The sequence below is a fragment of the Delphinus delphis genome, chromosome 1 (genome assembly GCF_949987515.2).
Source record: "Delphinus delphis chromosome 1, mDelDel1.2, whole genome shotgun sequence".
NCBI lineage: Eukaryota > Metazoa > Chordata > Mammalia > Artiodactyla > Delphinidae > Delphinus > Delphinus delphis.
Window position 1 is genome coordinate 103,516,555 of NC_082683.1, and position 25,499 is coordinate 103,542,053.

General features: G+C 40.0%; 1 protein-coding gene across 1 annotated transcript in view; it reads right to left on the minus strand.

Moving 5' to 3' along the window:
• SPAG17 (sperm associated antigen 17) overlaps window positions 1-25,499 on the minus strand; it is a 218,614-nt gene that overhangs the window by 11,091 nt on the left and 182,024 nt on the right. Inside the window, exons 36-44 of the mRNA XM_060009438.1 lie at window positions 24,875-25,057; window positions 23,798-23,911; window positions 23,215-23,260; window positions 20,947-21,046; window positions 20,681-20,728; window positions 17,983-18,082; window positions 17,155-17,257; window positions 11,888-12,019; window positions 3,844-3,980 (exon numbers count right to left, since the gene is read on the minus strand). Coding sequence (XP_059865421.1) covers window positions 3,844-3,980; window positions 11,888-12,019; window positions 17,155-17,257; window positions 17,983-18,082; window positions 20,681-20,728; window positions 20,947-21,046; window positions 23,215-23,260; window positions 23,798-23,911; window positions 24,875-25,057 — 963 coding nt within the window. The remainder of the gene's footprint in view (window positions 1-3,843; window positions 3,981-11,887; window positions 12,020-17,154; window positions 17,258-17,982; window positions 18,083-20,680; window positions 20,729-20,946; window positions 21,047-23,214; window positions 23,261-23,797; window positions 23,912-24,874; window positions 25,058-25,499) is intronic.

Here is a 25,499-nt window from a genome sequence, read left to right on the forward strand (position 1 = left end):
CCATTCTCAAACTATTTTTAAAAATTGAAGAGGAAGGAATGCTTCTGAACTCATTCTATGAGGCTGTCATAAATCTGATGCCAAAACAAGACAAAGATACCATAAAAAGAAAATTATATATCAATATCATTGATAAACATAGATACAAACATCTTCAATAAAGTATTGGGAAACTATATTCAGAAATACATTAAAACACTCAAACATCATGATCAAGTGGTATATCAAATTTTATGATCATCTCAAAAGATACAAAAAAGCTTTTGGCAAAATTCAACATCTACATTTATGATAAAAAATCTTAACAGAGTATAGAGGGAGCATGCCTCAACATAATAAAGGCCATATATAACAAGCCCACAGTTAACATCATACTCAATGATAAAAAGCTGAAAGCATTTCCTCTAAGATCAGGAACAAGAAAAGGATGTCCACTCTTGCCACTTTGATTCAACATAGTACTGGAAGTTTTAGCCACAGCAATCAGACAAGAAAACAAAATAAAAGGACTCCAAATTGAAATGGAAGCAGTTAAACTGTCACTATTTGCAGACGACATGATACTATATATAAAGAATCCTAAAGATGTTACCAAAAAACTATTAGAACTTGGTAATGATCCATATCTTAATAAGAATTTGAGTTACATGAGTATATGCATTTATCAAAACTCAGCAAATACATGCTTAAAATTTGTGCATTTTATTGTATGTATGTATATTATAGATCAAAGGAAAAATATAAACAAATATTGAACTCTACTTAGTGATATGTATGTTAGAATATTTAGGGATAAATGTAGTAATCTCTGCAATTTACTTTGAAGTGCACCCAAAACAAGATGGATTAATGGGTAGATATAAGGATAGATATGTGATAATGCAAGTATAATAAAATGTTACTGGTAGAATCTAGAAAAAAATCACACACTATTAGGACTGATAACTTAATTCAGTGAAGTTGAATGTTATAAAATTAATATACAGATATCTGCATCTGTTGCATTTTTATACACTAATAATGAACTATCAGAAAGAGAAATTAAGTAAACAATCCCATTTACAATTGCATCAAAAAGAATAAAATACCTAGGAATAAATGTAAACAAAGAGGTAAAAGACTTGTACTCTGAAAACTATAAGACACTGATGAAAGAAATTGAAGATGACACAAATAAATGGAAAGATATACTGTATTCATGGATTGAAAGAATATTGTTAAAATGACCATACCATCCAAGGCAATCTACAGATTTGATGCAATCCCAATCAAAATACCAAGGGCAATTTTCACAGAACCAGATCAAATATAACTAGATGATTTAATTCTAAAATTTGTATGGAAACACAAAAGCAATTTTGAGAAAGAACAGAGCTGGAAGTATCATGCTCTCTAATTTCAAACTACACTACAGAGCTATGGTAATCAAAACAGTATGGTACTGGCATAAAAAGAGACACATAGATCAATGGAACAGAATAGAGAGCTCAGAAATAAACTCATGCTTTTATGGTTAGTCAATCTATGACAAAGGAGGCAAGAATTACAATGGGGAAAAGATAGCCTTTTCAATAAATGGTGTTGGGAAAACAGGACAGCTCCATGCAAAATAATCAAACTGGACTACTTTCTCACACCATATACAAAAATACTCAAAATGGATTCAATACTTAAATGTAAGACCTGAAACCATAAAACTAGAATAAAACATAAGCAGTATGCTCTTTGCCATCAATCTTAGTAACTTTTCTGGATCTGTTTCCTCACACAAGGGAAACAAAAGCAAAAATAAACAAATGAGACTACATCAAGCTAAAAAACTTGTTGCACCATGAAGGAAACTATCAACAAAATGAAAAGGCAGACTACTGAATGGGAAAAGATATTTGTAAACAATATATCTGATAAGGGGTTAATAACCAAAATATACAAAAAACTCAAACAGCTTAACATCAAAAAACCAAACAACCCAATTAAAAAATGGTCAGAGGACCTGAGTAAGATTTTTATCAAAGACATAAAGATGGCCAACAGACAACATGAACAGATGCTTAGCATAAAAACATACAAAAAACTCAAACAACGCAACATCAAAAAGCCAAACGACCCAATTAAAAACTGGCCAGAGGACCTCAATAGATTTTTTTCAAAGAAGACATACAGATGGCCAACAGACACATGAAAAGATGCTCAGCAGTAACTAATCAGCAGGTAAATGCCCATCAAAACCACAGTGAGGGGCTTCCCTGGTGGCACAGTGGTTGAGAGTCCGCCTGCCGATGCAGGGGACACGGGTTCGTGCCCCGGTCCGGGAGGATCCCACATGCCGCGGAGCGGCTGGGCCAGTGGGCAATGGTCGCTGAGCCTGTGCGTCTGGAGCCTGTGCTCCGCAACGGGGGAGGCCACAACAGTGAGAGGCCCGCGTACCGCAAAAAAAAAAAAAAAAAAGAAAGAAAAAAGAAAAGACTCCGTCACCAGAAAAAAATAACTGCTTGGTTGGGAGAGGAAATGAACATTTATGGTCTATGTAATCCTTACCACAGCACTGTAAGGAAGTATTTTAGGCTTTGTTTTAAGGATAAAGAAGCTCAAGTTCAGAGAACTGAAAGACAGATAACTTGCTCAAGTGTTACGTGCCGAAGTTTCAAACTCAAGTTTGTCTGATTCTAAAGTTTGTACTCTTTCTTCTGTGCCAGTGATGATCAAACTTTAGCTCCCACCAGAACTACCTGGAGGACTGGTTAAGACACCAACTGCTGACTCCACTCCCAGAGTTTCTCCATTAGTAAGTCTGGGATGGGGTGGAGTAGAGAGTACGTAGGTGGGGAGGGGAAGTGTCTACAAAGATAAAGAAAACCTGCTCTGGAGAGGAGCACAGTCTTCTGAGGACTCCTTAAGACACAAATTGCTGACTCCAACCCTAGAGTTTCTCCATCGGTACATCTGGGATGGGGCCCATGAATCTGCATTTATAAAAAAGGTCTCAGGTGTTGCCAATGCTGCCAGTCAGGTAATCATGCTTTGAGAGCTATTGCCCTATGCTGTTATTTCCTGACCTCACCTGGGAGCCTGTTAAAACTGCAGAATTTCGGGCCCCACACCAGAGCCAATAAGTCGGAATCTATATTTTAACAAAGTCCCCAAATAACTCACATGCACATTAAAGTTTGAGAAGCACTTCTACCACATGTCACTTATATACATTGCAATACCTTCTCTGATGGTAATGAACACAGTGTGCCATGAAATTTCTAAAGGATGACTACCAAAGCTTGATTGGTGGGCTCAAGGAAACCTTTACAACAGAACTGAGATGGAATCTTAATCTTAGGGGCTCTGAGGAAGGAGCTTGGTGCTTTTAAAGAACTAAGAGAAGTCCACAATGGGTGGAGTGTAGTGAGTTTGAGACAAGGTGAGGGTAGAGAAGCAAATGGAGCCATGCCTTGGAGTCATGCTAGGTCACCTGGATTTTATCCTAAGAGTCATGAGAAGGGTGCCCAATGATCCCCTCAGCCAACAGTGTGCTGGTAAACTGGCTCTCAGAAAAGAGCCTTTATCAGTAGCATTTGCCGATTTCTATGGCATAAGAACTCCCAGCGTGGCTGACTGCAAGCTAATGACGATTTAACAGCTGGCTCATAAAGTTTCTCTCATGAGTGTATATAAGCTGGCTCCAGCGAAGCACTGCCCTGGTTTATCTCTGTGTGACCTGAAGGGATCCATGTTGAGATGGTTCTTATATTAAACAGTAGTACACAGTGGCTGGAAATCAATGGCCTCAATCACCAGGAATATATAAAATGCTCACTGGCTCTGGGAAATTTCTTCCCATGTCTGTTTTACCTTTTTGAGAGGTTGAGACTTGGGCTTGGAACTCAGCAAATAGCGAGGTAGCCTCACTTTCTCTTTTCTTGCTTGTCCTGCCACATCCTGCAGCAGTGACTGGGTTGGAATTTTCAGAGGCACACACGATTCTGGTTCTGTTAGAGAGAACACTGAAATTACACCACGTGGACGTTGCTTCCAAAGACATTCAAGATCATACCAGAGCATAGAAGAACACAGAACCGACTTGGGAAAATTTTCTTCTTTCTTTCTTAAAGAGCTTATTTGCAGGAATAAAGGCTTTTATTCATTCTAGTGTTCTATCTTTGCATTTTACAAAGAGATTTTACCTAAAATTAGTCTTCACAACAATCCTATGAGATGGGCAGGGCAGATGCTATTAGCATCACCTTCTTTTCAATAAATGAGAAAAATCAGATGCTAAGAAATCGAGTGACTTGCCTGTAAATCAACAAGGCACAGTTCGAGAAAATGTTGACTCTCAAAGATTTCTTAAAACTAATGAGGAAAAAAATCTTAAGAATTTCTTTGTTTCAACTAGTAAATTTATAGTTCGAAAAACTCTTGTAGTAATCATAGATAAATTAAGCCAGGGAATCAAATCCCCAGATCACTAAATTTGGTGAAGGAGGGAGCAAAAGTAGATAATCTACACAGCTGGCAATTTTATGTATTTTTCCAAATATCCAGGGGGTTTAATAAGAATTGTGTTTTAGATCAGCATATTTAAACATCCTTTCTTGAGTTTAAGTCATCAAGAGAGGAAAGGGAAGGGAACAAATATCTGAGTGTCCACTGTCTGCAGGCAAGCACCACATGCGTGTTTTTACATACAGCATCTCACTTAGTTCTCATAAAGTCCTCTGAGCTGAAGGTAATGGTAATTGTAATCTTTGTATGCTGAGCATTCTCCCCATTGCCCACCTCCACACCCACTCCCAGCACACATACTTCTAGTGCCACAACACCCCTGGCCCCAGGCATCAGGATGGTGCACGACCCATGCAAAGCCAACACAGGCCCTTCACCTGGATATTTCCTGAAGCTGACCGGGATGATCCCATCTTGTCCATTGGGTTATGGGTCTGGAAGAATCAGAACCTTGGACCTCTCTGATCATGTCCCTGACACATGGACATAGCCTGTCCTTTGTAGGAGAGGATAAAACCAAACAGGGCAGCAGTCCCAAATTTTTTGGCACCAGGGACTGGTTTTGTGAAAGACAATTTTTCCATGGACGGTGGTGGGGGGGGGTTGGGGAGATGGTCAGGCGGTAATGCGAGCGATGGGGAGCGGCAGATGAAGCTTCACTCGCTTGCCCGCCGCTCACCTCCTGCTGTGCGGCCCGGTTCCTAACAGAGGGTTGGGGACCCCTGAAACAGGGACAAGTAAGGATGTGACAACACAGAGGCAGGGAGATGCCCAGAGAGACAGACAATCAGACGCAAACACTCCCCTGAAAAGCTTGAGTGCCTGCATCCTGTCATCCCTGGGCTAGCACCATAGCCACTTTTCTGTGGTTTGCTTTTGAGCATCAATAAACACCACCCCACCCACTGGTTTTTTTGTTGTTGTTCAATGGGTTTGAGTTTCAGTTCTCAAATTGAAGAGTCCTGACTAATATAACAGTAGTATCTCTTTTCTACAGATGAGGAAACTGAAGTTAAAAAAACTTGTCCTGGAAACTAAAAAGTGGCAAGGTGGGATGTATACCCAGGTGTGTCAGATTCCACAAGGATCACACTTCTGGTAGTGTAAGATAATAGAAAATGTATATTCATCTCTGCCCCTGGTTCCCGGCAAGGGCACGGCACTCCTAAATCCCTTGTGATTTCCTAAGTGATAAGAGTGTTAGGAGTGTCTTTAAATATTTGGTCTTTGACCCTGATTCCTGACACAGAGCTCCTAAATCCCTTGGAAACTCCTGGGTGATAGGTGTGTCTTTTGACCTGAATGAAGTGACTCTTGGTGGGCTCCTGGATAGCTTCAGGATGGGGGCTGGTCATCAGGAAAACCAAGCCATGATTAGAAGCTTGGAACTTTCAGCCCCACCCCCCCCATCTTCTGGGAAGGAGAGGGGACATGGAGATGGAGTTAATCATGCCTACATGATGAAGTCTCCACAAAAGTCCCTACAGCACAGAGTTCGGAGAGCTTCCGGGTTGGTAAGCACATCCACAGGTCGGGAGGGTGGTGCACCACACCACCACAGGGACAGAAGCTACCATGCTAAACCCTTCCAGACCTTGCCCTGTGTGCCTCTTCCTCTGGCTACTCATCTCTGCCATTTATCATGTCGCCTATTATATAATAATACATGAGTTCTGTGAACTGTTCTAGTAAATTATGGAACCATAAAAGGAGGTCATCGGAACCACAATTTATAGCTGATTGGTCAGAAGCACAAGTGACAACCTGTACCTGTGGCTGGCATCTGAAGTGGGTGGTGGGCAGCCTTGTGAGACTGAGCCCTTAACCTGTAGCATCTGTGCTAACTCTGGTTAGTGTCAGAATTGAATTGTAGGACACTCAGCTGGTGTTGCAGAATTGCTTGGTGTGTATGAGTAGTGAGTTTTTCCTAGACAACTACCCAGTGTGTCCCAAATTCACCTGTGCTTCATAATCCCCTGGGCTGACTCTGGTAAAATAGAGATTCCCTAGCCACATACCAGATAAGCTGTATTTCAGACCAGAACAGAATCAGAATCTCTGGGGATGGAGCTCAGTGATCAGTGTTCTAATGTATTTATTCTCTTTGGTCACTGCTGCCTACATAGGCAACCATTCTAATGGCTTGATGTGTCTTTTTGCTTGTATTCTTAGCATATGCATATTACTATCTTATATGAATGCATTTTACCAGTCTAATGGGTATCAAATAATCTCTCATACTATTATTATTAATAGTAAATACTGATACGGAGTTTCTCATGTGCCAGGCACTGCTGTAAGCATTTTACATATACTAACTAATTTAATCCTCACAACCCTATAATGTATATACCATTATACCCCCTTTACAGAAGAGGAAACAGGAATATATAGAGGGGTTAAAGAGCATGCCCACTGTAACATAGTTATTATATGAGGAGTCAGGTAGAGCCTTACATAAGTTATAATATAAGTCATATTATATATATGTCATTATATAATTATATAAGTCATAAGCTATTATATAAGGAGTCAGGTAGAGCCTTAGCTCTGCTGTATACCATACTGCCTCCCATAATAGATGGATTATTATCCACTGAAGCCTACCCAGGGCTTCCCTAGGGATGGGGGGAGGAGGAGGGAGTACTTGAGGGGCTTGGAACAGCAGCTGGTCACGAGCTGATACAGAAGTATTTTAATACTTAACAACTGGGGGACTTCCCTGGTGGTCCAGTGATAAAGAATCCACCTTACAATGCAGGGGAAGCGGGTTCAATACCTGGTCAAGGAACTAAGATCCCACATGCCATGGGGCAACGAAGCCCGCCCGCCTCAACTACTGAGCTCGCGAGCCTCAACTAGAGAGCCCACGCGCTCAGGAACCTGCGTGCCGCAACTACAGAGCCCACGCGCCCTGGAGCCTCCACACCACAACCAGAGAGAGAAAAGCTGCATGCCACAACTAGAGAGAAACCCGGGCACCACAACGAAGAGCTCATGTGCTACAAGGAAAGATCATGCGTGCTGCAACTAAGACCCAATGCAACTAAAAGTAAATTAAATAAATAAATAATCTTTAAACAACTGGGATAGTCCAACTAGTGGAATCATCTGAAATTACGGCTGAATCCGACACAACTGAAGAGCAAGTAATGGTTCCCTGTTTCTATGCTGAGGTCGACTGTGGTATTTATGCACAATAATGTTTTGGTTTTGGTTTTTTGCCTCCTCTCAGAGCATAGCTTTATGTACTTCATCTCTGAGCACAGCTTCCCTGTAGATGGAGCGTATTTCTCTGCCCTGTTGACGCTGAGCTCAGCCTTAGGACTTGCTCTGACCCATAAATGTACGTGGAAGCGGCTGCGCCAGTTCTGAGCAGAGGCTGAGAGCGGCAGCCCGCAATCCACCTCTCTTGATGGTCCTGATCCACTTCTCCTGAGCTCCGACCCTGTGTCCTGAGGACAGCCAGCCACAGAGGGTGGGGCTCCTTCATCACGGGAGCAGAATACACCTGAGCTCTGCCTGAGGGCGCGGGTGTGCTAAAAAAAAGCTTAACAACTGCCTCCCCGGAGAAAAACCGACCTGGTTGGTACACTTTGCAAGTGTGTGGCATTTGCTGATTTCTCACGGTAGCTGACTCATGCTCTCAACGTGGTGTTGTTGAATGTGGGGCTGGGAAGAGACAGATCTCAGGGGCCTGGTGCTGACTCCAGCACGTGCTGCCTGCAGGCTGCACAGTCAGCTCACAGCCCCCAAAACTGGTTGCTTAGCCACTATAGGATTTATGCAGTGTTATCATAGCGAATGCTGACAAGTTCAGTTTTATTTCACCAAATCCAAATCACCTCTGATTCTCTTTTATTTCCCAAACATTTCTTGTACTAGTACCAAATAAGAATACTCTGATCTACTTACAATGGCTTCCAGTTCATTTCTACTCAGGCTTTTGAACACATTCTTTCTTTTTTTGTGTGTGTGTGTAAAATACTCTTCTCTTCCCTACATCTGGAGGGTAGTGTAGTAAACTATAGAGAATTCAGAGTCAAAAACTCATTTTCTGGCCCTGGCGCAGTCCCAAATTTGCTGTATGATTTTAGATGCTGCTTGACTTTCTCTAGGTTTCAGTTTCCTCAAGCAAAATGAGGGTTATCTCAGGTGATCCAATCTTAAACTTTAAAATCTATGCAATTGTATTTATTCTTTAAGACCACCTCTCCCATAAAGTTTTCCTCACTGCTTGTGTTAATCTCTTCCTACTCTGAACTTCTTTAAATTTTATTGTTTATATCAAAATTTAATTTACCACTTATAGTGGAATCACATTATTGTCTCTTATTAGCTCAAGTATTTCAGCGTGTAGGGGTGCTGTAGGTGTCCCTCTTGTTTCAAAACAATTTTTTTGCTCCTTCAAACACTCCCATTCCTTTGACTCTCATGCCATCGTACTGTTTTACCTACGACATCTCCAAGTAGTTGTCAGTTACTGACCTTCTCAATCATTCCCTTGATTCATTGCAGATCTTGACACCTTGGATGGTCTTCCACTTCATGGCTTTTGGTGACATCCCCTGGATGACCCATCCAACACCCTGTCTGCTCTGATTTTTCCATCGCCCTGTTTCTTCATCTTTTCCTCTTCTCCATCTCAGAAACTCCCACGGTCATATATTTGCCCTTGGCAACACCAGTAATTTTACCACTTTCCAAATCTCTGTTTCAAGCTACCCTCTCTAGATCACTACTTCCTATTCTTCTAGCTTATTACTCTATCATATCTGTCAAGCAATTATTTGACCTTCTTGAGACCTCTAATCAATGGACACTGTCACTTTAAACAATCAGTCACCCTTTCTTGTTTTGCTTTCCTGTTTCTCTGGAATGGATTTTATATTCTTATCATTATATCCACTCCTTTGCCATCACACTCACTCATCTCCCCAATACCATGTATCTGTATTCTTTCTCCTTTCTCCTGTCACTGTGGATGAGGTGACCTACTCACAACCGAGGTCAAATCTGCCACTCAGGGTCTGCCCCAAATGTCATGTTCTCTCACCTTCTTTAACACTTTGCTATCCTGCAATCAGGCTCCCTTCTCCTGCATCATAAGTTCTCTCTTCCTACAGAATTATCATCATTTGCAAATCAACATGCTCTAGTATGTCTAATTTTTTAAAAACCTCTCACTTGGTCACACATCTCCCTCCAGTTGCCGTCCCACTACTTTATTCTTTTCCACAAGACTCTTGGTTACATCTATGTATTCCCGCTGCTGCTGCTGCTGCTGATTCCGCTTTAGCCATTCTACACATAAGCAGTTTCAGTTGGCTTTGGTCTCCCCTGTGCCCTGGAACTGCTCTTGTCTAGATCACCAGTGATCACTACTGCCCAATTCCATGGTTATTCTTTATCTTACTCGACTTTTGAGGAGCACTTAATATACTCGAAACACTCAGTCATTTTCACACTCCTATTTTTCATCTACCTTGCTGGCTTTTTCTTCTTAGCTGCCTTAACTGGCTCCTCCTCTGCCTGATTTTTACATTCTAGAGTTTGCCTTAGGTTGGTTCTCAAAGCATGGCCCTGTATCAGCACCATCAGCACCATCTGGAAACCTGTTACAGCTACCAATTCTCAGCCTCACAACTGGTCACATTAGTTAACTTAGGAATCACCCTTGATGCCTCTTAGTTCTCACCCTCATGTCCAATCGACCAGCAAGCCCTGTTGTCTCTACCTCCAGGATATATTTCCAATTAATTTGCTTCTCACCATCTCCACCTCGAGCTCCTTAGTCCAGGTCTCTGTCCATACTCACACGTATCTTCTGTTGCTTCCTCCCTGCTTCCACCTTCCCCACTTCTCCTTTCCCTCGCCATGAGCTATTGGCCACACATCTACCAGAGGGATCTTTTTCAAATATAAATTAGTCAGGTAACGACCCCGCTGCTCAAAACCTTCCAGTGGTGCTTGACTACAACTCCACTTAGAATAAAACTCAAAGTTCCCTATGCAGCATCACGGGATCTCACTGCTGTCCCTCTCTCTGACCTCACCTTCTACTTGTTCTGATGACCATTTTCTTCCAGTTCCATGCCTTATTTTCTGTTTCTTCTCTCCTCAGGGCCTTCATATTTGCTGTTCCCACTACCTGGAATATTCCTTCCCCCCAGTCTTTGAATGGCTGCCTCCTTCTTGTCCTTCTTGTCTCAGTTCAAATGTCCCTTCACAGAGGGGCCTTCAAACCCCCTAGTGGAGTGCTGTCTCTCTCCCCGAGACACTCTCCATACATTATATTGTTACATTATGTGACACCATTTATTATAATCTGAATTTGATGTGTTTACTTATTTATTGTCTAGGTTTGCCCATAGCATGTTCAGCTGCATATGTCTTTGGCTTCTTAATTGCTGTATTTCCATGCCTAGAACAATGCCTGGCAGTGAGTAAATCACACCCTAAATGAATAAACCTTATAAGAGAGATAAGATTAAATCAGGAAGGCAAAAGGCCTGTACAAGGTAAATCCCTAATTCACCCGTAAATGTGGCAAGATGCTCCCTCTATAAGAGGTAACTAAGATTCCCAGATTCCCAGCAGATTCCCAGCTCACTTTCAATATGGAACATGCCCACAGGAATCAGCAGATTCCCAGCTCACTTTCAATATGGAACATGCCCACAGGAATCAGCAGATTCCCAGCTCACTTTCAATATGGAACATGCCCACAGGAATCAAGGGGTGCAAATGTATCTACACAATTTAAATTACTGTTTTTCTTTCTTTCTTTCTTTTTTTACCACCCATATTTGGTTGAATTAACTGCTGTGAAATCAGTGTAATGTGACTCCACGGGAACTAGATATTATTCTGTAGTATTCCACACTTCAGTTTCTGCTACCCCAATAAGTCGATGTGCTGTGCAAGACAGAGACTACATCTTACGTTTCTCTTCTAGCACCTGCAGAACAAGGAAGTAATAGGTAAATCTAAGTCCAACTACCAAATCACTGGCTGCTCAAACAAAGCTACCAGGTTCCTGAGTTTCAGTAAACCACACAAGCTCTTAGAACTATGAGGGATAAAATAGAATAATAAATGAATCAAAATAAAATAAAATGAAGAAATAAAAATAACAAATCTTAAAAAAAATTTTGTCATCTCTTTCCTTCAATGTGGGACTTGTAGTCATTCTCAAAAATATTTTTTGAGATACTTTGCTGTGCTAAGAAGCCTTACAAAGTCCCATAGGTTCAGGATCCATGACCCTCTAGAATTTTTTCTGTAACCGCCAACCATGCCCTCAGTCCCCAGGGCCATCTCCCATACTCCAAAAAGAAATGATGTTCAGTGTTGAGAAACAATGAGATAAAGCAAATGACTGCCATACCTTTGATAGATGCTGTTAAATTTTCAGTTTGTTTCTGGCTAGCAGACTCCTTGGTATTCACAAAGTTCTCCGATTTTGGAAGACTAAGCGTATCTGAGGATTCCTGTTCTGCAACTTTATTTTTCTGGGAATCTTAAAAAGAAAACCAGAACAAATATTTTAAAATGATATTCTGGACAATGATACAATGACTACTAATGTTTGTATTACAATGAACGAGGGGCCTTTCCCCCCACCGTCTTTAGAAAGACTAAATGGAAGAAAGCCATTAAGAGGCTGGGATTATCATTATATGACAAATGTTTGCCATTAACAAACAGGACAGTATCTGTAAAACTCAAACTCCCAAGGAGCTAGCTGGTTCTTTCCGGGCCTTATGACCACATAGTAGTTGTTACCTTGTTGGCTTATGAAACAGGGACCAGGTAATTTGGCCTACTTTTACTTGGCAAGAGTAACTAAAAGGTGATATTTTTTAAAAAGTTTCCACTCTTAAATAGCTCTTTATTAAAATGCACTCTAAGAAATCAGTGCAAAATGAAACAAATTTTAAATAAATATATCAAGCACTGGGGATGCAAACACATTTCAACTTGTGTGTACACCAACCCTGGTTAAATGGTGGTGGCTGCCCGGAGGACTGTGTTGAAGAAACTGTGGCCTCGCCCCCTTTCAAGGGGAGAGTAGGTTTGATTGGTTAGTGTCTTCTGCCCAGGGTGCAGGTGGCAGCACAAGCACCATCAGACTTCATCCCTGATTTAGCCCCATCACATCTACAAGTCATTGTTCCAGCCTTAATCTTTGCTTTGCAAACTCTGTGGTAATTGGCTGTGCTCATTCCAGGCAGCTGAATTTGTGGTATTGTACAGTAGAAAATCCCTCTATCTGGGCATTTTAACCACCCAGTTTATTAAAGAGAAGCACTAAATTTTATGTCATCCCTAAATTCTTCAACATGCATCTCCTGAAATGAAGACATTCCCCTACACATCCACAACAGCATCACCAAACCCGAAAAAAGTTACAGTAATCCAACAATGCCCTCTCATATAGAGTCCCTAAATCAAACTCATGTAATTCATCCAAATATTTTTGATAGCTGTTTTTTTCTCAATCCAGCAACCAAAATGTATGTATCACAAGTAGTTTTTATGCCTCTTTTGTCTTTTTTATTATAGAACAATCACCTCATGTTTAAAAAAATTTTTTAATGACATTTACTTTTTTTTTTTAACATCTTGATTGGAGTATAATTGCTTTACGTTGTTGTGTTAGTTTCCGTTGCATAACAAAGTGAATCAGCTATACGTATACATATATCCCCATAACCCCTCCCTCTTGTGTCTCCCTCCCACCCTCCCTATCCCACCCCTCTAGATGGTCACAAAGCACTGAGCTGATACCCTGTGGTATGCAGCTGCTTCCCACTAGCTATCTATTTTACATTTGGGAGTGTACATATGCCAATGGTACTCTCTTACTTTGTCCCAGCTTATACTTCCCTCTCCCCATGGGTACATCTCTGGGCTTTCTATCCTGTTCCATTGATCTATATTTTTGTTTTTGTGCCAGTACCATACTGTCTTGATTACTGTAGCTTTGTAGTATAGTCTGAAGTCAGGGAGTCTGATTCCTCCATCTCCATTTTTCTTTCTCAAGATTGCATTGGCTATTCAGGGTATTTTGTGTTTCCATACAAATTGTGAAATTTTTTGTTCTAGTTCTGTGAAAAATGCCAGTGGTAGTTTGATAGGGATTGAATTGAATCTGTAGATTGCTTTGGGTAGTAGAGTCATTTTCACAATGTTGATTCTTCCAATCCAAGAACATGGTATATCTCTCCATCTGTTTGTATCATCTTTAATTTCTTTCATCAGTGTCTTATAGTTTTCTGCATACAGGTCTTTTGTCTCTTTAGGTAGGTTTATTCCTAGGTATTTTATTCTTTTTGTTGCAATGGTAAATGGGAGTCTTTCCTTAATTTCTCTTTCAGATTTTCCATCATTAGTGTATAGGAATGCCAGAGATTTCTGTGCATTGATTTTGTATCCCGCTACTTTACCAAATTCATTGATTAGCTCTAGTAGTTTTCTGGTAGCATCTTTAGGATTCTGTCATCTGCAAACAGTGACAGTTTTACTTCTTCTTTTCTGATTTGGATTCCTTTTATTTCTTTTTTATCTCTGATTGCTGTGGCTAAAACTTCCAAAACTATGTTGAATAATGGTGGTGAGAGTGGGCAACACTTGTCTTGTTCCTGATCTTAGAAGAAAGTGTATTCTGTTGGTTTTGGATGGAATGTCCTATAAATATCAATTAAGCCCATCTGGTCTAATGTCTCATATAAAACTTGTGTTTCCTTATTTATTTTCATTTTGGATGATCTGTCCAGTGGTGAAAGTGGGGTGTTAAAAGTCCCCTACTATTATTGTGTTACTCTCGATTTCCCCTTTTATGGCTGTTAGCATTTGTCTTATGAATTAAGGTGCTCCTATGTTGGATGCATAAATATTTACAATTTTTATATCTTCTCCTTGGATTGATCCCTTGATCATTGTGTAGTTTCCTTCTTTGTCTCTTGTAATGGTCTTTATTTTAAAATCTGTTTTGTCTGATATGAGAAATGCTACTCCAGCTTTCTTTTGATTTCCATTTGCAAGGAATATCTTTTTCCAACCCCTCACTTTCAGTCTGTATGTGTCCCTAGGTCTGAAGTGGGTCTCTTGTAGACAGCATATATATATGGGTCTTGTTTTTGTATCCATTCAGCCATTCTGTGTCTTTTGGTTAGAGCATTTTATCCATTTGCATTTGAGGAAATTATCGATATGTATGTTCCTATTACCATTTTCTTAATTGTTTGGGGTTTGTTATTGTAAGTCTTTTCCTTCTCTTGTGTTTCCTGCCTAGAGAAGTTCCTTTAGTGTCTGTTGTAAAGCTGGTTTGGTGGTGCTGAATTCTCTTAGCGTTTGCTGGTCTGTAAAGGTTTTAATTTCTCCATTGAATCTGAATGAGATCCTTGCTGGGTAGAGTAATCTTGGTTGTAGGTTTTTCCCTTTCATCACTTTAAATAAGTCCTGCCACTCCTTTCTGGCTTGCAGAGTTTTTGCTGAAAGGTCAGCTGCTACCCTTATGGGGATTCACTTGTATGTTATTTGTTGCTTTTGCCTTGCTGCTTTTAATATTTTTTCTTTATATTTAATTTTTGATAGTTTGATTAACATGGGTCTTGGCGTGTTTCTCCTTGGACTTATCCTGTATGGGTCTCTCTGCACTTCCTGGACTTGACTATTTCCTTTCCCATATGAGGGAAGTATTCAACTGTAATCTCTTCAGATATTTTCTCAGTCCCTTTCTTTTTCTTCTCTTCTTCTTCTGGGACCCCTATAATTCGAACGTTGGTGCGTTTAATGTTGCCCCAGAGGTCTCTGAGACTGTCCTCAATTCTTTTCATTCTTTTTTCTTTATTCTGCTCTGCAGCAGTTATTTCCACTATTTTATCTTCCAGGTCACTTATCCGTTCTTCTGCCTCAGTTATTCTGCTATTGCTTCCTTCTAGAGTATTTTCAATTTCATTTATTGTGTTGTTAATCATTGTTTGTTTGCTCTTTAGTTCTTCTAGGTCCTTGTTAAACATTTCTTGTATTTTCTCCATTCTATTTCCAAGATTTTGGATCATCTTTACTATCATTACTCTGAATTCTTTTTCAGGTAGACTGCCTATTTCCTCTTCATTTGTTTGATCTGGTGGGTTTTTACCTTTCTCCCTCATCTGCTGCACATTTCTGTGTCTTCTCATTTTGCTTTACTTACTGTGTTTGGGGTCTCCTTTTAACAGGCTGCAGGTTCATAGTTCCCGTTGTTTTTGGTGTCTGCCCCCAGTGGGTAAGGTTGGTTCAGTGGTTGTGTAGGCTTACTGGTGGAGGGGACTGGTGCCTGTGTTCTGGTGGGTGAGGCTGGATCTTTTCTTTCTGGTGGGCGGGACCGAGTCCTGTGGTGTGTTGTGGGGTGTCTGTGACCTTATTATGATTTTAGACAGCCTCTCTGATAATGGGTGGGGTTGTGTTCCTGTCTTGCTAGTTGTTTGGCATGGGGTGTCCAGCACTGGAGCTTGCTGGTGTTTGAGCGGAGCTGGGTCTTAGCGTTGAGACGGAGATCTCTGAGAGCTCTCACCAATTGATATTATGTGGGGCCAGGAGGTCTCTGGTGGTCCAGTGTCCTGAACTCAGCTCTCCCACCTCAGAGGCTCAGGCCTGACACCCGGCCAGAGCACCAAGAGCCTGTCAGCCATACGGAATTATCAAGATAGTGGTCACTGGCAAGTGAAACCACAAGAGGAGAGGCCCGTGCTGTGCCTGGTTCTGCTGAGCACTTTTCAGACATCAGCTCATTCTGGCAACAGGGCGACTGGGTCAGCGAGGCAGGATGGTGTCCGTGAGGTGGGCGGCACTCAGCAGATGGCGAGGCCTGAGGCGCCCTGTCGAAGCCCTTGGGAAAGGCCAACGGGGGCCAGGACTCCAGCCTCCTGCGGCTGCAGCCTCTTTAGTGTCTCCTTCCCGGCGTCAAGTTGCTCTCACTCCTGCTTTGGTGGCCGTGCCTTTACCCTGAGGTTCTTCATGCGGTAAGCGCTCCCTGAGGTGATGCGTGAAAAGCGTGGGCCTCACTGAAGCGAGAGAAACGGGGATGGAGCCATGGGGCCAATGACATTGACTTTTTGGAAGAGCCCGGGTCAGTTGTCTTATTAAATGTCTACATTCTGGTTTGTCTGATTGTTTCCTTTTGATTAAATTCAGGTTAAGGATTTTTGGTGAGAATTCTACACAGGTTCTAGGAACAATATTCATATTGCATTAAATGAGAAAACATCTAATGCTAGGTTGTCTCACATATGGTAGAAGTTTGATCACTTGGTTAAGGTGGAAAATGCCATCTCCCTCCATTGTAAAGGCATATTCTCCTCCTCATAATTAGCAGGTAATACGTGAGGTGATACTTGGAGACCATGTAAACGTACTGTTCTCCAACAACCTTTCATTACTCCCTTGATTTTTAAATTAGTCAGGTCTTCTTAATGCTTTTAGGTAAATTTTAAGCATACAGGATGAAAACTAAATTTTATTTACATTTTAGTTTCCTCATATAACTCAGCCAAATCTATAATATATAGGTCACACTGTGTTATGTCATTAGCTGTTACTGAGACAAAAAGTGGTAGGAACTAGTTATGTTCTACATTAACAGGAATAAGAGCTACATGAACATATTACCTGGAGGAAGATTGGATGTATTTTGAACAGCTGTTTTGCTTGCATCCTTGTCTTTCTTGGTAAAAGAAGGCAAGTTTTTGGAAAGGGTGTCCAGATAATTAAACTTCAAGGAAAAATCAAAGATTTATTTTAGACTTACACACAGCTGAAAGGCAATTGCTACGAGCATGATAAGTTGGTAAGCAGTGATAAAAGCATATTTTTGAAGGCCCTGAAAAGGAAGTTTGCAAATTACAAGTTGTTCAAGAAACTGATTAACTCAATTCTGGATTTTGTTAATTAGTCATAATTTCCCATAATTTCTTGTCAGGCAGCCTCTGGTTAATAATAACATCTGGAATTTTCATTGAAGCACAGGGAGTTCTGAACACATGAAAATCCTCCCTTTGCTTGAGAGTTTCAAGGTTTCATAGGAAAGGAGAGCCATGTTCTCCTTCCATGGGCTTCCAAGAACTCACAATCTCTCAGTGTTGCCTCAGCAGCTGATGGGTGAGGACATTTCAATAGAATAAAAACTTCAAAATGGGATTTATCGGAGGATAATCATCAATAGGGAGAATTCAACCCCAAAAGAGCTTAAAATAGATGGGAGAACATAATTAATAGTGATAATGCAAGGCAGGGAGGTAGAGCTGTAGGAATACACTGGCAAAGAATTTCCCTCTCACATGCTGGTGAGGACATGATTTGAAGAGCATGGGTTAGTCAATTGGGTTGATGCTTGAAGCAGGAAAGAAACATCAGGATAGGTAGGTTACATTAAAAGCACAGGCATTGTATCAACTTCTATGAAGACTCATTCAATTTTTGTTAATTACATTCAATTACCTGAGACTGATATAACTTGCTTAGTTCAGATTTGTAGTACGGAGATATTGCTTTGTTCCTAATTTCCTTTAGATAGTTTTGTGTTTTTTCAATTTCCTTCCTGGTGGATATTTCCATAACGATGCAAAAGAAGACACAGAACATTAACGAAAAAGTGTTATTTGCTTTTGTTTCAGCTCTAAATCCCACAGAAAATGGGGATCACTAACAAAACTGGTAAGAATTAACTCGGGCATTTTTTTGTCAACTTGTTTCAGTTCATCTTCTGCTTCTTCTAGAATCGGTCACATTTCTGACCTCAGAAATTAGACTTTCATGTGAGACAGGAAATAATGATACCAGCTGGTAGTCTGGTTTTACACTTGATCTCAAAAGGCTACAAACCACATGGATGACCTTTTTGCATGTCTTTCCGTTTCTCTGAGGTTTAATTGACAGCTAGATTCTACTGATTTCCGAAATTTCAGTAGCAGTGGTAACACTGAAACCTGGGGAATGAATGGCTTATGAATAATGCAATTAATGATCACAAAGTAAAATAAAAACAATCATAATCTTGCTAGCTGACTTTCCATATTAGAAAATGTACTGGGGAGGCAATAGTCCAGCTAAAAACTACACTTCCCAGCCTTCCCTCTATATACGGATAGCCAGTAAGATGTAAACTGAAGTCACTGGGTAAGACTTCAGAAAGCTTTTAAAGAGGGCTAACTCAGCTGGAAGGCTTTCCCTTTGTCCTTGCTTCATCTCTTTTCCTACTTCCTAAAATATGAATGAAATGGCTGTAGCTGCAGCAGTCATTTTGCAACTATGAAGCAAACTTGAGGATGGAAATCATGTGCTAAGAAGGATGGAACAGAAGAAAGGAAGGAATCTTAGTTCCTGATGATGATGTGGCACTGCCTGCCATGGACTGCCCACTTCGGACTTCTTTTACATTAGGAAAAACAAACTTCTTTCTTGTAAAACACTGATTTGGGGGTTGTCCGTTAAATGCAGCCAAACCTAACCCTATCTGAAAAAATTTTCATTTTTAAGTGCTTATTGCATGCCAGGAAAACTTTGCAAAGTACTTTGCATTTAATCTTACAATAACTCTATGAGTTACTATTATTATTCCCATTTTATTCATCAAAAATTCAAGGCATAGAGAAGTAAGTAGTAAGAAGTAAAGTCTGAATTAAAATCCAGGTTGCCTGCACCAAAGCCCATGATCTTGAGAAGTGCTTATGCAAGTCAGCTGTTAGTGAACTGACAGAGATCTTAGATACTAGGTGGTCTAATCATCCTCATTTTATAGATAAGCAAACTGAATTCCTGAAGTAAATTTTACTGAAGTAAAACAACCAGCTGGAATCATACAGTCTGCCAATAATCAAATTGGAGCTGATTCTAGGTCTGCTGGCTCTAAGAACAGTGCTCTTTCTCTTATACTAGATGGCCTCTCTGGAAACACTGGCTGAATGAAAATCGTCTTATTTAAACAGCTTGAATTTCTCATTAAAATATCTCTACTGCCTCACTGGATTCGTTCATCAATCTATGGCAGTCTGGCTACCGCCTATCAATCTATTAAAATTGTTCTCACAAAAGAAATCAATAAACCTTCCAACCGATAAGCACAAATTCCTCTCTTCATTCTCCTTTCTGATTCTTCCATGGCATCTGACATTTGTTGACTACCTTCTATTTCCTTGAAACTTTCTCCTTCCTTAACCCTCCTCCCCTGTCCATTTTCCATGTTGCCAGCCCTTCTCTTTCTAGGACATATATCTAATTATGTGTTTCACTTTCTTCTTCAGAAACTTTTGTTGGCTTGCCATTCCTACCTATGGGGTAAAATTCGAAATTGTTAATGTTTCAAAAATTTTTTAAAATGTGAATGGATAACACATGCAAATGTACATAATTCAAAAAGGAGAAAAGAGTACATAATGAAAAGGAAGTCCATCTTGCACTATCCCCTAACCTCCCAGTTTCCTTCTCCACAAGCACTCACTGTCACCAGGCTCTTGGATATCCTTTCAGGGATATTCTACAGGACAGTATATACTTCTAGTTTGACCTTGTATAGAGGGGTGGCCCATGAGACCTAAGGTCTTATCTCACTACTTCTCCAACACATTCCACAAGGTAGCCCAGACGTTTTTATTAAGAAGCGTATTCATCCTGGGAGTCATTCTGGAGAGGAGCCATGCAAATGTGTACAGTGGTACCATATGTACTACTATACACTCAATAAATATATCTGGCTTCCTTTCTTTAGGGCAAGAGGGCTGGGGTTGGAATCCTCAGCTAGGATTGAAAGGAAACCAGAGCACATAATGCTTAGAGCACATTCCTCGTGTGCATTATAAGAATCCTTGCATGTTTACAACTATGCTCTGCATTAAGTTCTAGAATATTTATTAGTATATTAGAATTACCAAAGCACAGAGAATACCTGAGAGTTCCCTTGCTTATGAGAGAGAGAGGATCTACCTAATGGTCAAATGGTAATGGTCAAATGGGCTTCCTCAAAAGATAATAAGGTCACTGCCCAAAAGATGACTGCTGGGCAGAAATGTAGCAGAATTTAAAGAACATCGGGGAGCCTGGATGGTAGGACTTTGCAACCCCCCCAATTCTAAAATTCTATGACTCCACCAAACTGGGTCTTTCACATGCTTATTTTATGTATAGTTCAGGGTAGAATTACCTCTTTTGAGCTAACTTTTCTTTCCAGCGCTTTGTTGTTTCTGTGTGCCTGTGTAAAACGAAAGGAAAAAAAATATGATGAAAAAGGGCAATGTTCTCAGCCTACAGATAATAAAAGAAAACCCACCCTTGTATGATAAATTGTTAACAGCATGGAAGATGAAAGGCTAATTCCTTGATGTAGTCACCCACTGTATGACACCCGCGCCTCTCCATTTCCTCATCATTTCCTTAGTACTGATTGGAACACATTATTGATCAGCTTACCTCCGTTTCTTTTCAGAGAAATCTGTCTCAACGGTTTCTGGTGGACATTCTGTAGTATTAGCCAAAGACTGCTTGAATACATCAGTTAGGTGGGCTGCAACTTTAAAAACAGATGCATTTAACTTTTATCCTCACTTCTTGACAGCCCAACACACAATCAGTACCCAATTACTCATTTGAGATGTTTTCTAAGAGCCTATATTGAGTCTATCAAGTGATTACTAGAATTTCCATGACCAAGCTATAATATAACAGGAAACCAGGTATCTCTATGAAATACCCTTTTAGAGAACACACATCTTATAGTCAAAATGTAAAATGTAAGTGACACCTCATTTGTCCCACATCGCTGGGGGCGTCAGTGTTCTACCTAACTGAATTTCTTCACATCTGAAGCACCAAAGCTCAAAAAAATTAAACACTTGGGCTTCCCTGGTGGCGCAGTGGTTGAGAGTCCGCCTGCCCATGCAGGGGACATGGGTTCGTGCCCCGGTCTGGGAAGATCCCACATGCCGCAGAGCGGCTGGGCCCGTGAGCCATGGCCGCTGAGCCTGCGCATCCGGAGCCTGTGGTCCGCAACGGGAGAGGCCACAACAGTGAGAGGCCCGCGTACCGCAAAAAAAAAAAAAAATTAAACACTTATTGAAATTGTTTTTCTAAAACAATATCTAAAGATATAAACCTAAGAATATGAATATAATACAACAGTTATTTGATAATTTGGGCAGTGGTTCTCAGAGGTTATTCCAGAGAACATGGTCTTGGAGGGATGTTAACAGGAGATTAAAAAAGAAAGAAGGCTCCGTGTTTCATGGTTATATGAGTTTGGGAAACACTGATTTTTACAAGGTTAAATATGTTTCATTACTGTAGAGCTTTTCTGGACCCTTAACTAGTTCATGTACTTTGTGGCTGTCTAAGAAAATAAGGCAATATGCAGCAGTATGCAAACTTATGTTAGCATAGAACTCACTTTTTTTTTCTGGAGCTGTCCCGTAGACTAGTGTTTTAGGAAGTACTTTGGGGAGCATTGACTTAGGATCACCACTATTAATGTGTCAGGGGCAGCTGTAAACATGCAAGACTCTGATTCCTGCATCTGTTTGTCTGTTTGAAAAATACATTTGATTTGTCCTTCACTATTGGGCAGCCTGTGCATTTACCTTACAGTGATTGTTCCCTCACACCAGAGGTTAAAAATTCAAATGCTACAATGTAGGGTCACCAGATAAAGTATAGGGCATCTAGTTAAATTTGAATTTCAGAGGAACAACAAAAAATCTTTAGTATAAGTATGCTCCATGTTATTTTGGGACATCCTTATAACAAAAAAATTTGTTGTTTGTCTGAAATTCATATTTAACTTGGCCTTCTGTATTTTTATTTGCTAAATCTGGCAACCGTAACATAAGAGGCCACCCAGGTAAAAGAGTGACAACAGAGTGTAAGGACAGGAGACACTGTGGCTGTGATGGATTCTTTTGTTCATGGCAGTTCTAAAGGGGCAGCTGATAATCATCTTCAGCTACATGTCACTGTGTGGTAATGGGACATTTCAAGATAAGGAAAATTCAGATACAGAAACAACAAAAGCAACTGTGCAAGACAACACTGTGGGGGACACACAAAACACATCTGTGGGCTGAATGGAGCCCGTGGCTGCCACTTTCTGACTTTTGTCATATGACCAAAATAGAAAAGAAAACCCCAAACCACAAAAATTCTCCACTGCTTGTCTTCTGTGAACTATGAAACCATATAACCAAGTTTGTTGGGGCTGTATATTTCCCCACATAAATAAGCTTTCCAAGAGTAGACTGCTTGGGCCACATATAGTGCAAAACAGTGCAAGATTTTGGTGATACCTGTGTAGTTGCTCCAAAGTTCTGTGTGTGCGTGCGTGCGTGTGTGTGTGTGTGTGTGTGTGTATTGGGAGTAGAGTGTTGGTTGGTTGACTGTTTCCTTCCTGTATATTTGCTATGTTCTAAATGCAAGTTGAGGCTAACTTAAAAGCCAAATGTCAACTTTTATCATTCAACATGTGATAGTTAAAGATAAATTAGAGGCAATCATGGTTTGAAGGATCTCACAATTTAGGCAGGAAAAAAATATATAAAAAAAATCATTACAATACAACATGGCCAATATGACAACAGAAATATGTACATGGTACTTTGCTATCAGATGAGAGAATAACTGAGAAGTGTATTTAAGATTGTTCCTTTGCAATCTGTAACTATTTTGCACAAAAATATTAAATGTAATTACCTTCAGTATCACGACTTTCTATAGTTTTCTCCATTTTAGGGAAAGACTGAAATGAAGATAGAGTTCCTTAATGATGATGATTATATTACATACAAAATTTACTTTGTTTAGAAGGATTCCTTATGTGATCAAATTGATCTTTTATGGAACTTACTATAAAATGAATTAGTTTTTTAATGCCAATACAAAAAGTGACATGATTTTTTTTAGTCATTTCTTTCACTTAGCAAATTTCTAAAAATGGAAATCATTTTAAGTGTAGAAGTTGATTTTTCGTCCTTCTTCCTATTTCATTCATTAATTCATAAGACATTTCAATGAATGTCAGTTTCTCTGAAGACAATAAAAACTTTTATTTAAGAGCCTTCAGAATTATTTATGATTTAAGGAAGAGCCTAAAAAGCTTTTGGAAAATTCGATATATATAAGGGATCAGAGTTCCACAGAAATAAGAAATTATAAGGAGGGAGAAAATGCTTCATAGAAGTGGCAGAAACAGCTATTATTTACAATATTTTGTCTCAAAGCATTTAATATTGAAACAATAGTAAAACCACTAGAGTAAAAAACATTTCTTTCTCACCATAACTAGCTTGAGGAGATCTGCAGCCTTGGCTTTCTCCTCCTCAGTTCTGGAATCTTTAACTCTCATTTCCTGTAGCTCATCTTCTTTCTTTAGAATATGGTTTATATAATCCTAAATCAGTAGAATAAAAGAGATCAATAAAATGCAGAAATATGGTAGAGAGAGACACAGAATAGCCAACATCAGCTTGAAATATTACAAAAAGGTTAAGAATATGTAAGTTCACAAGGCTTAACAACCAGTTACTGGTCAAGCAATCTGGAAAGGCTTTTCCTTAATACGTTAATAAGCAAAGACCTGAAAAGTCCAAAAGCAAAGCTTTAAGAGCCACAGGACATTAGAATTGTCTGAGGACCTCAGAGAGGCCCAGCTTCTCATTCAGTGCTCCAGTGTCCTCATCAATAAAATGGACAGAGTTGGGTTACATGATTTCTAGAGTCCTTTCCAGGTATAGCCTTTATGATGAGATCTATGAATGTAAGTTACTCAGTTCATGCCTTTGCTTCCAAGAGAAATATACTTTACCTTTTGCATAAATATTTGATCTGTTTTCACAAATAACAGTCCCCTGCTGTATGCCAGGTATTGGGTATATAACCATAAACAAAACACATATGATACCTGTTCTGAGAGAGCTGACACACTTGACAGTGAGATGTTATAGATATGCTTATACAGTTAACTATATATGTACAAATTCTTAGACTATTTCCCAAAACCAATAATCCTTTTCTTCCTCTGACAAGTATCAAGTTAATATGCAGTTCTACCTTTTTCCAGAGGTTACTAGATCAGTTTTCCATATACTGAGAGGGGAGGAGGACGACATTGCAATCACATATAAAAGTTACCTATCTTCTCAATGTCTTTGGGGCCTCAATACTTCCTATACCTTATGGGAACCATTAAGCATTTTCTGCCTTTTCCACCTCCTACCCTCTAGAAGATTGACATTTATGTGTTGCATTAGATAAATATTGGCAGAATTACATAATTTCAGGTTCCTCAGGAAACCAAGAAGAATGATTGCTCTGTTCCTGATTCTTTTGGGTCAGGTTACCAGAATTCCATTACCTTCAGGGAAATCTGCAGTTTCAATTTCACCTCATTCTTTATGACCTCGTGCTGGATGAACTGGCGTATCTGTAGCACACTGGGGCTCTTCCGTATAGGGGCTGGGGTGCTCATTAACTGTTTGGACCCAACGTCGAGGCCCTTCCAAATCTGAGTGCCAAATGGAGGTCCTGGAGTTTTTTTCTATTAACGAAACAAAGCAAAACAACCACCAAACAAATGAGAATATTTTACCGTTAGAATTGTTTTTTCCACCGAGTACTTATTATGTAGACACTCTATGCTAGGAACCACTCGTTAGGGAATACCACAGTGAAAAAATGTATCCCTGCTCTCAAAAAGGTTTGCAAATATGAGGGAAATTGGGAACAGAACTGGGCAAGTTTTCCTCTTTAAATATGTTACCAAGAATAAGGATATTTAAAAATCCTGTTGCCTGATGTCCCACTGGATAGCATTTAGGGGAATGCTAAGCCATGCTGTTGCCATGGTGAGGCAGCAGCAGCCTCGGTTATGCCAAATGCATGCAACTATTCCTTAAAATCCACAGGGAGCCTAAGACACTTGGAATTAACAATCTTTAACTTTTTGGTTCCATGTTCATTTTGACCTGGAGAGATCCTTT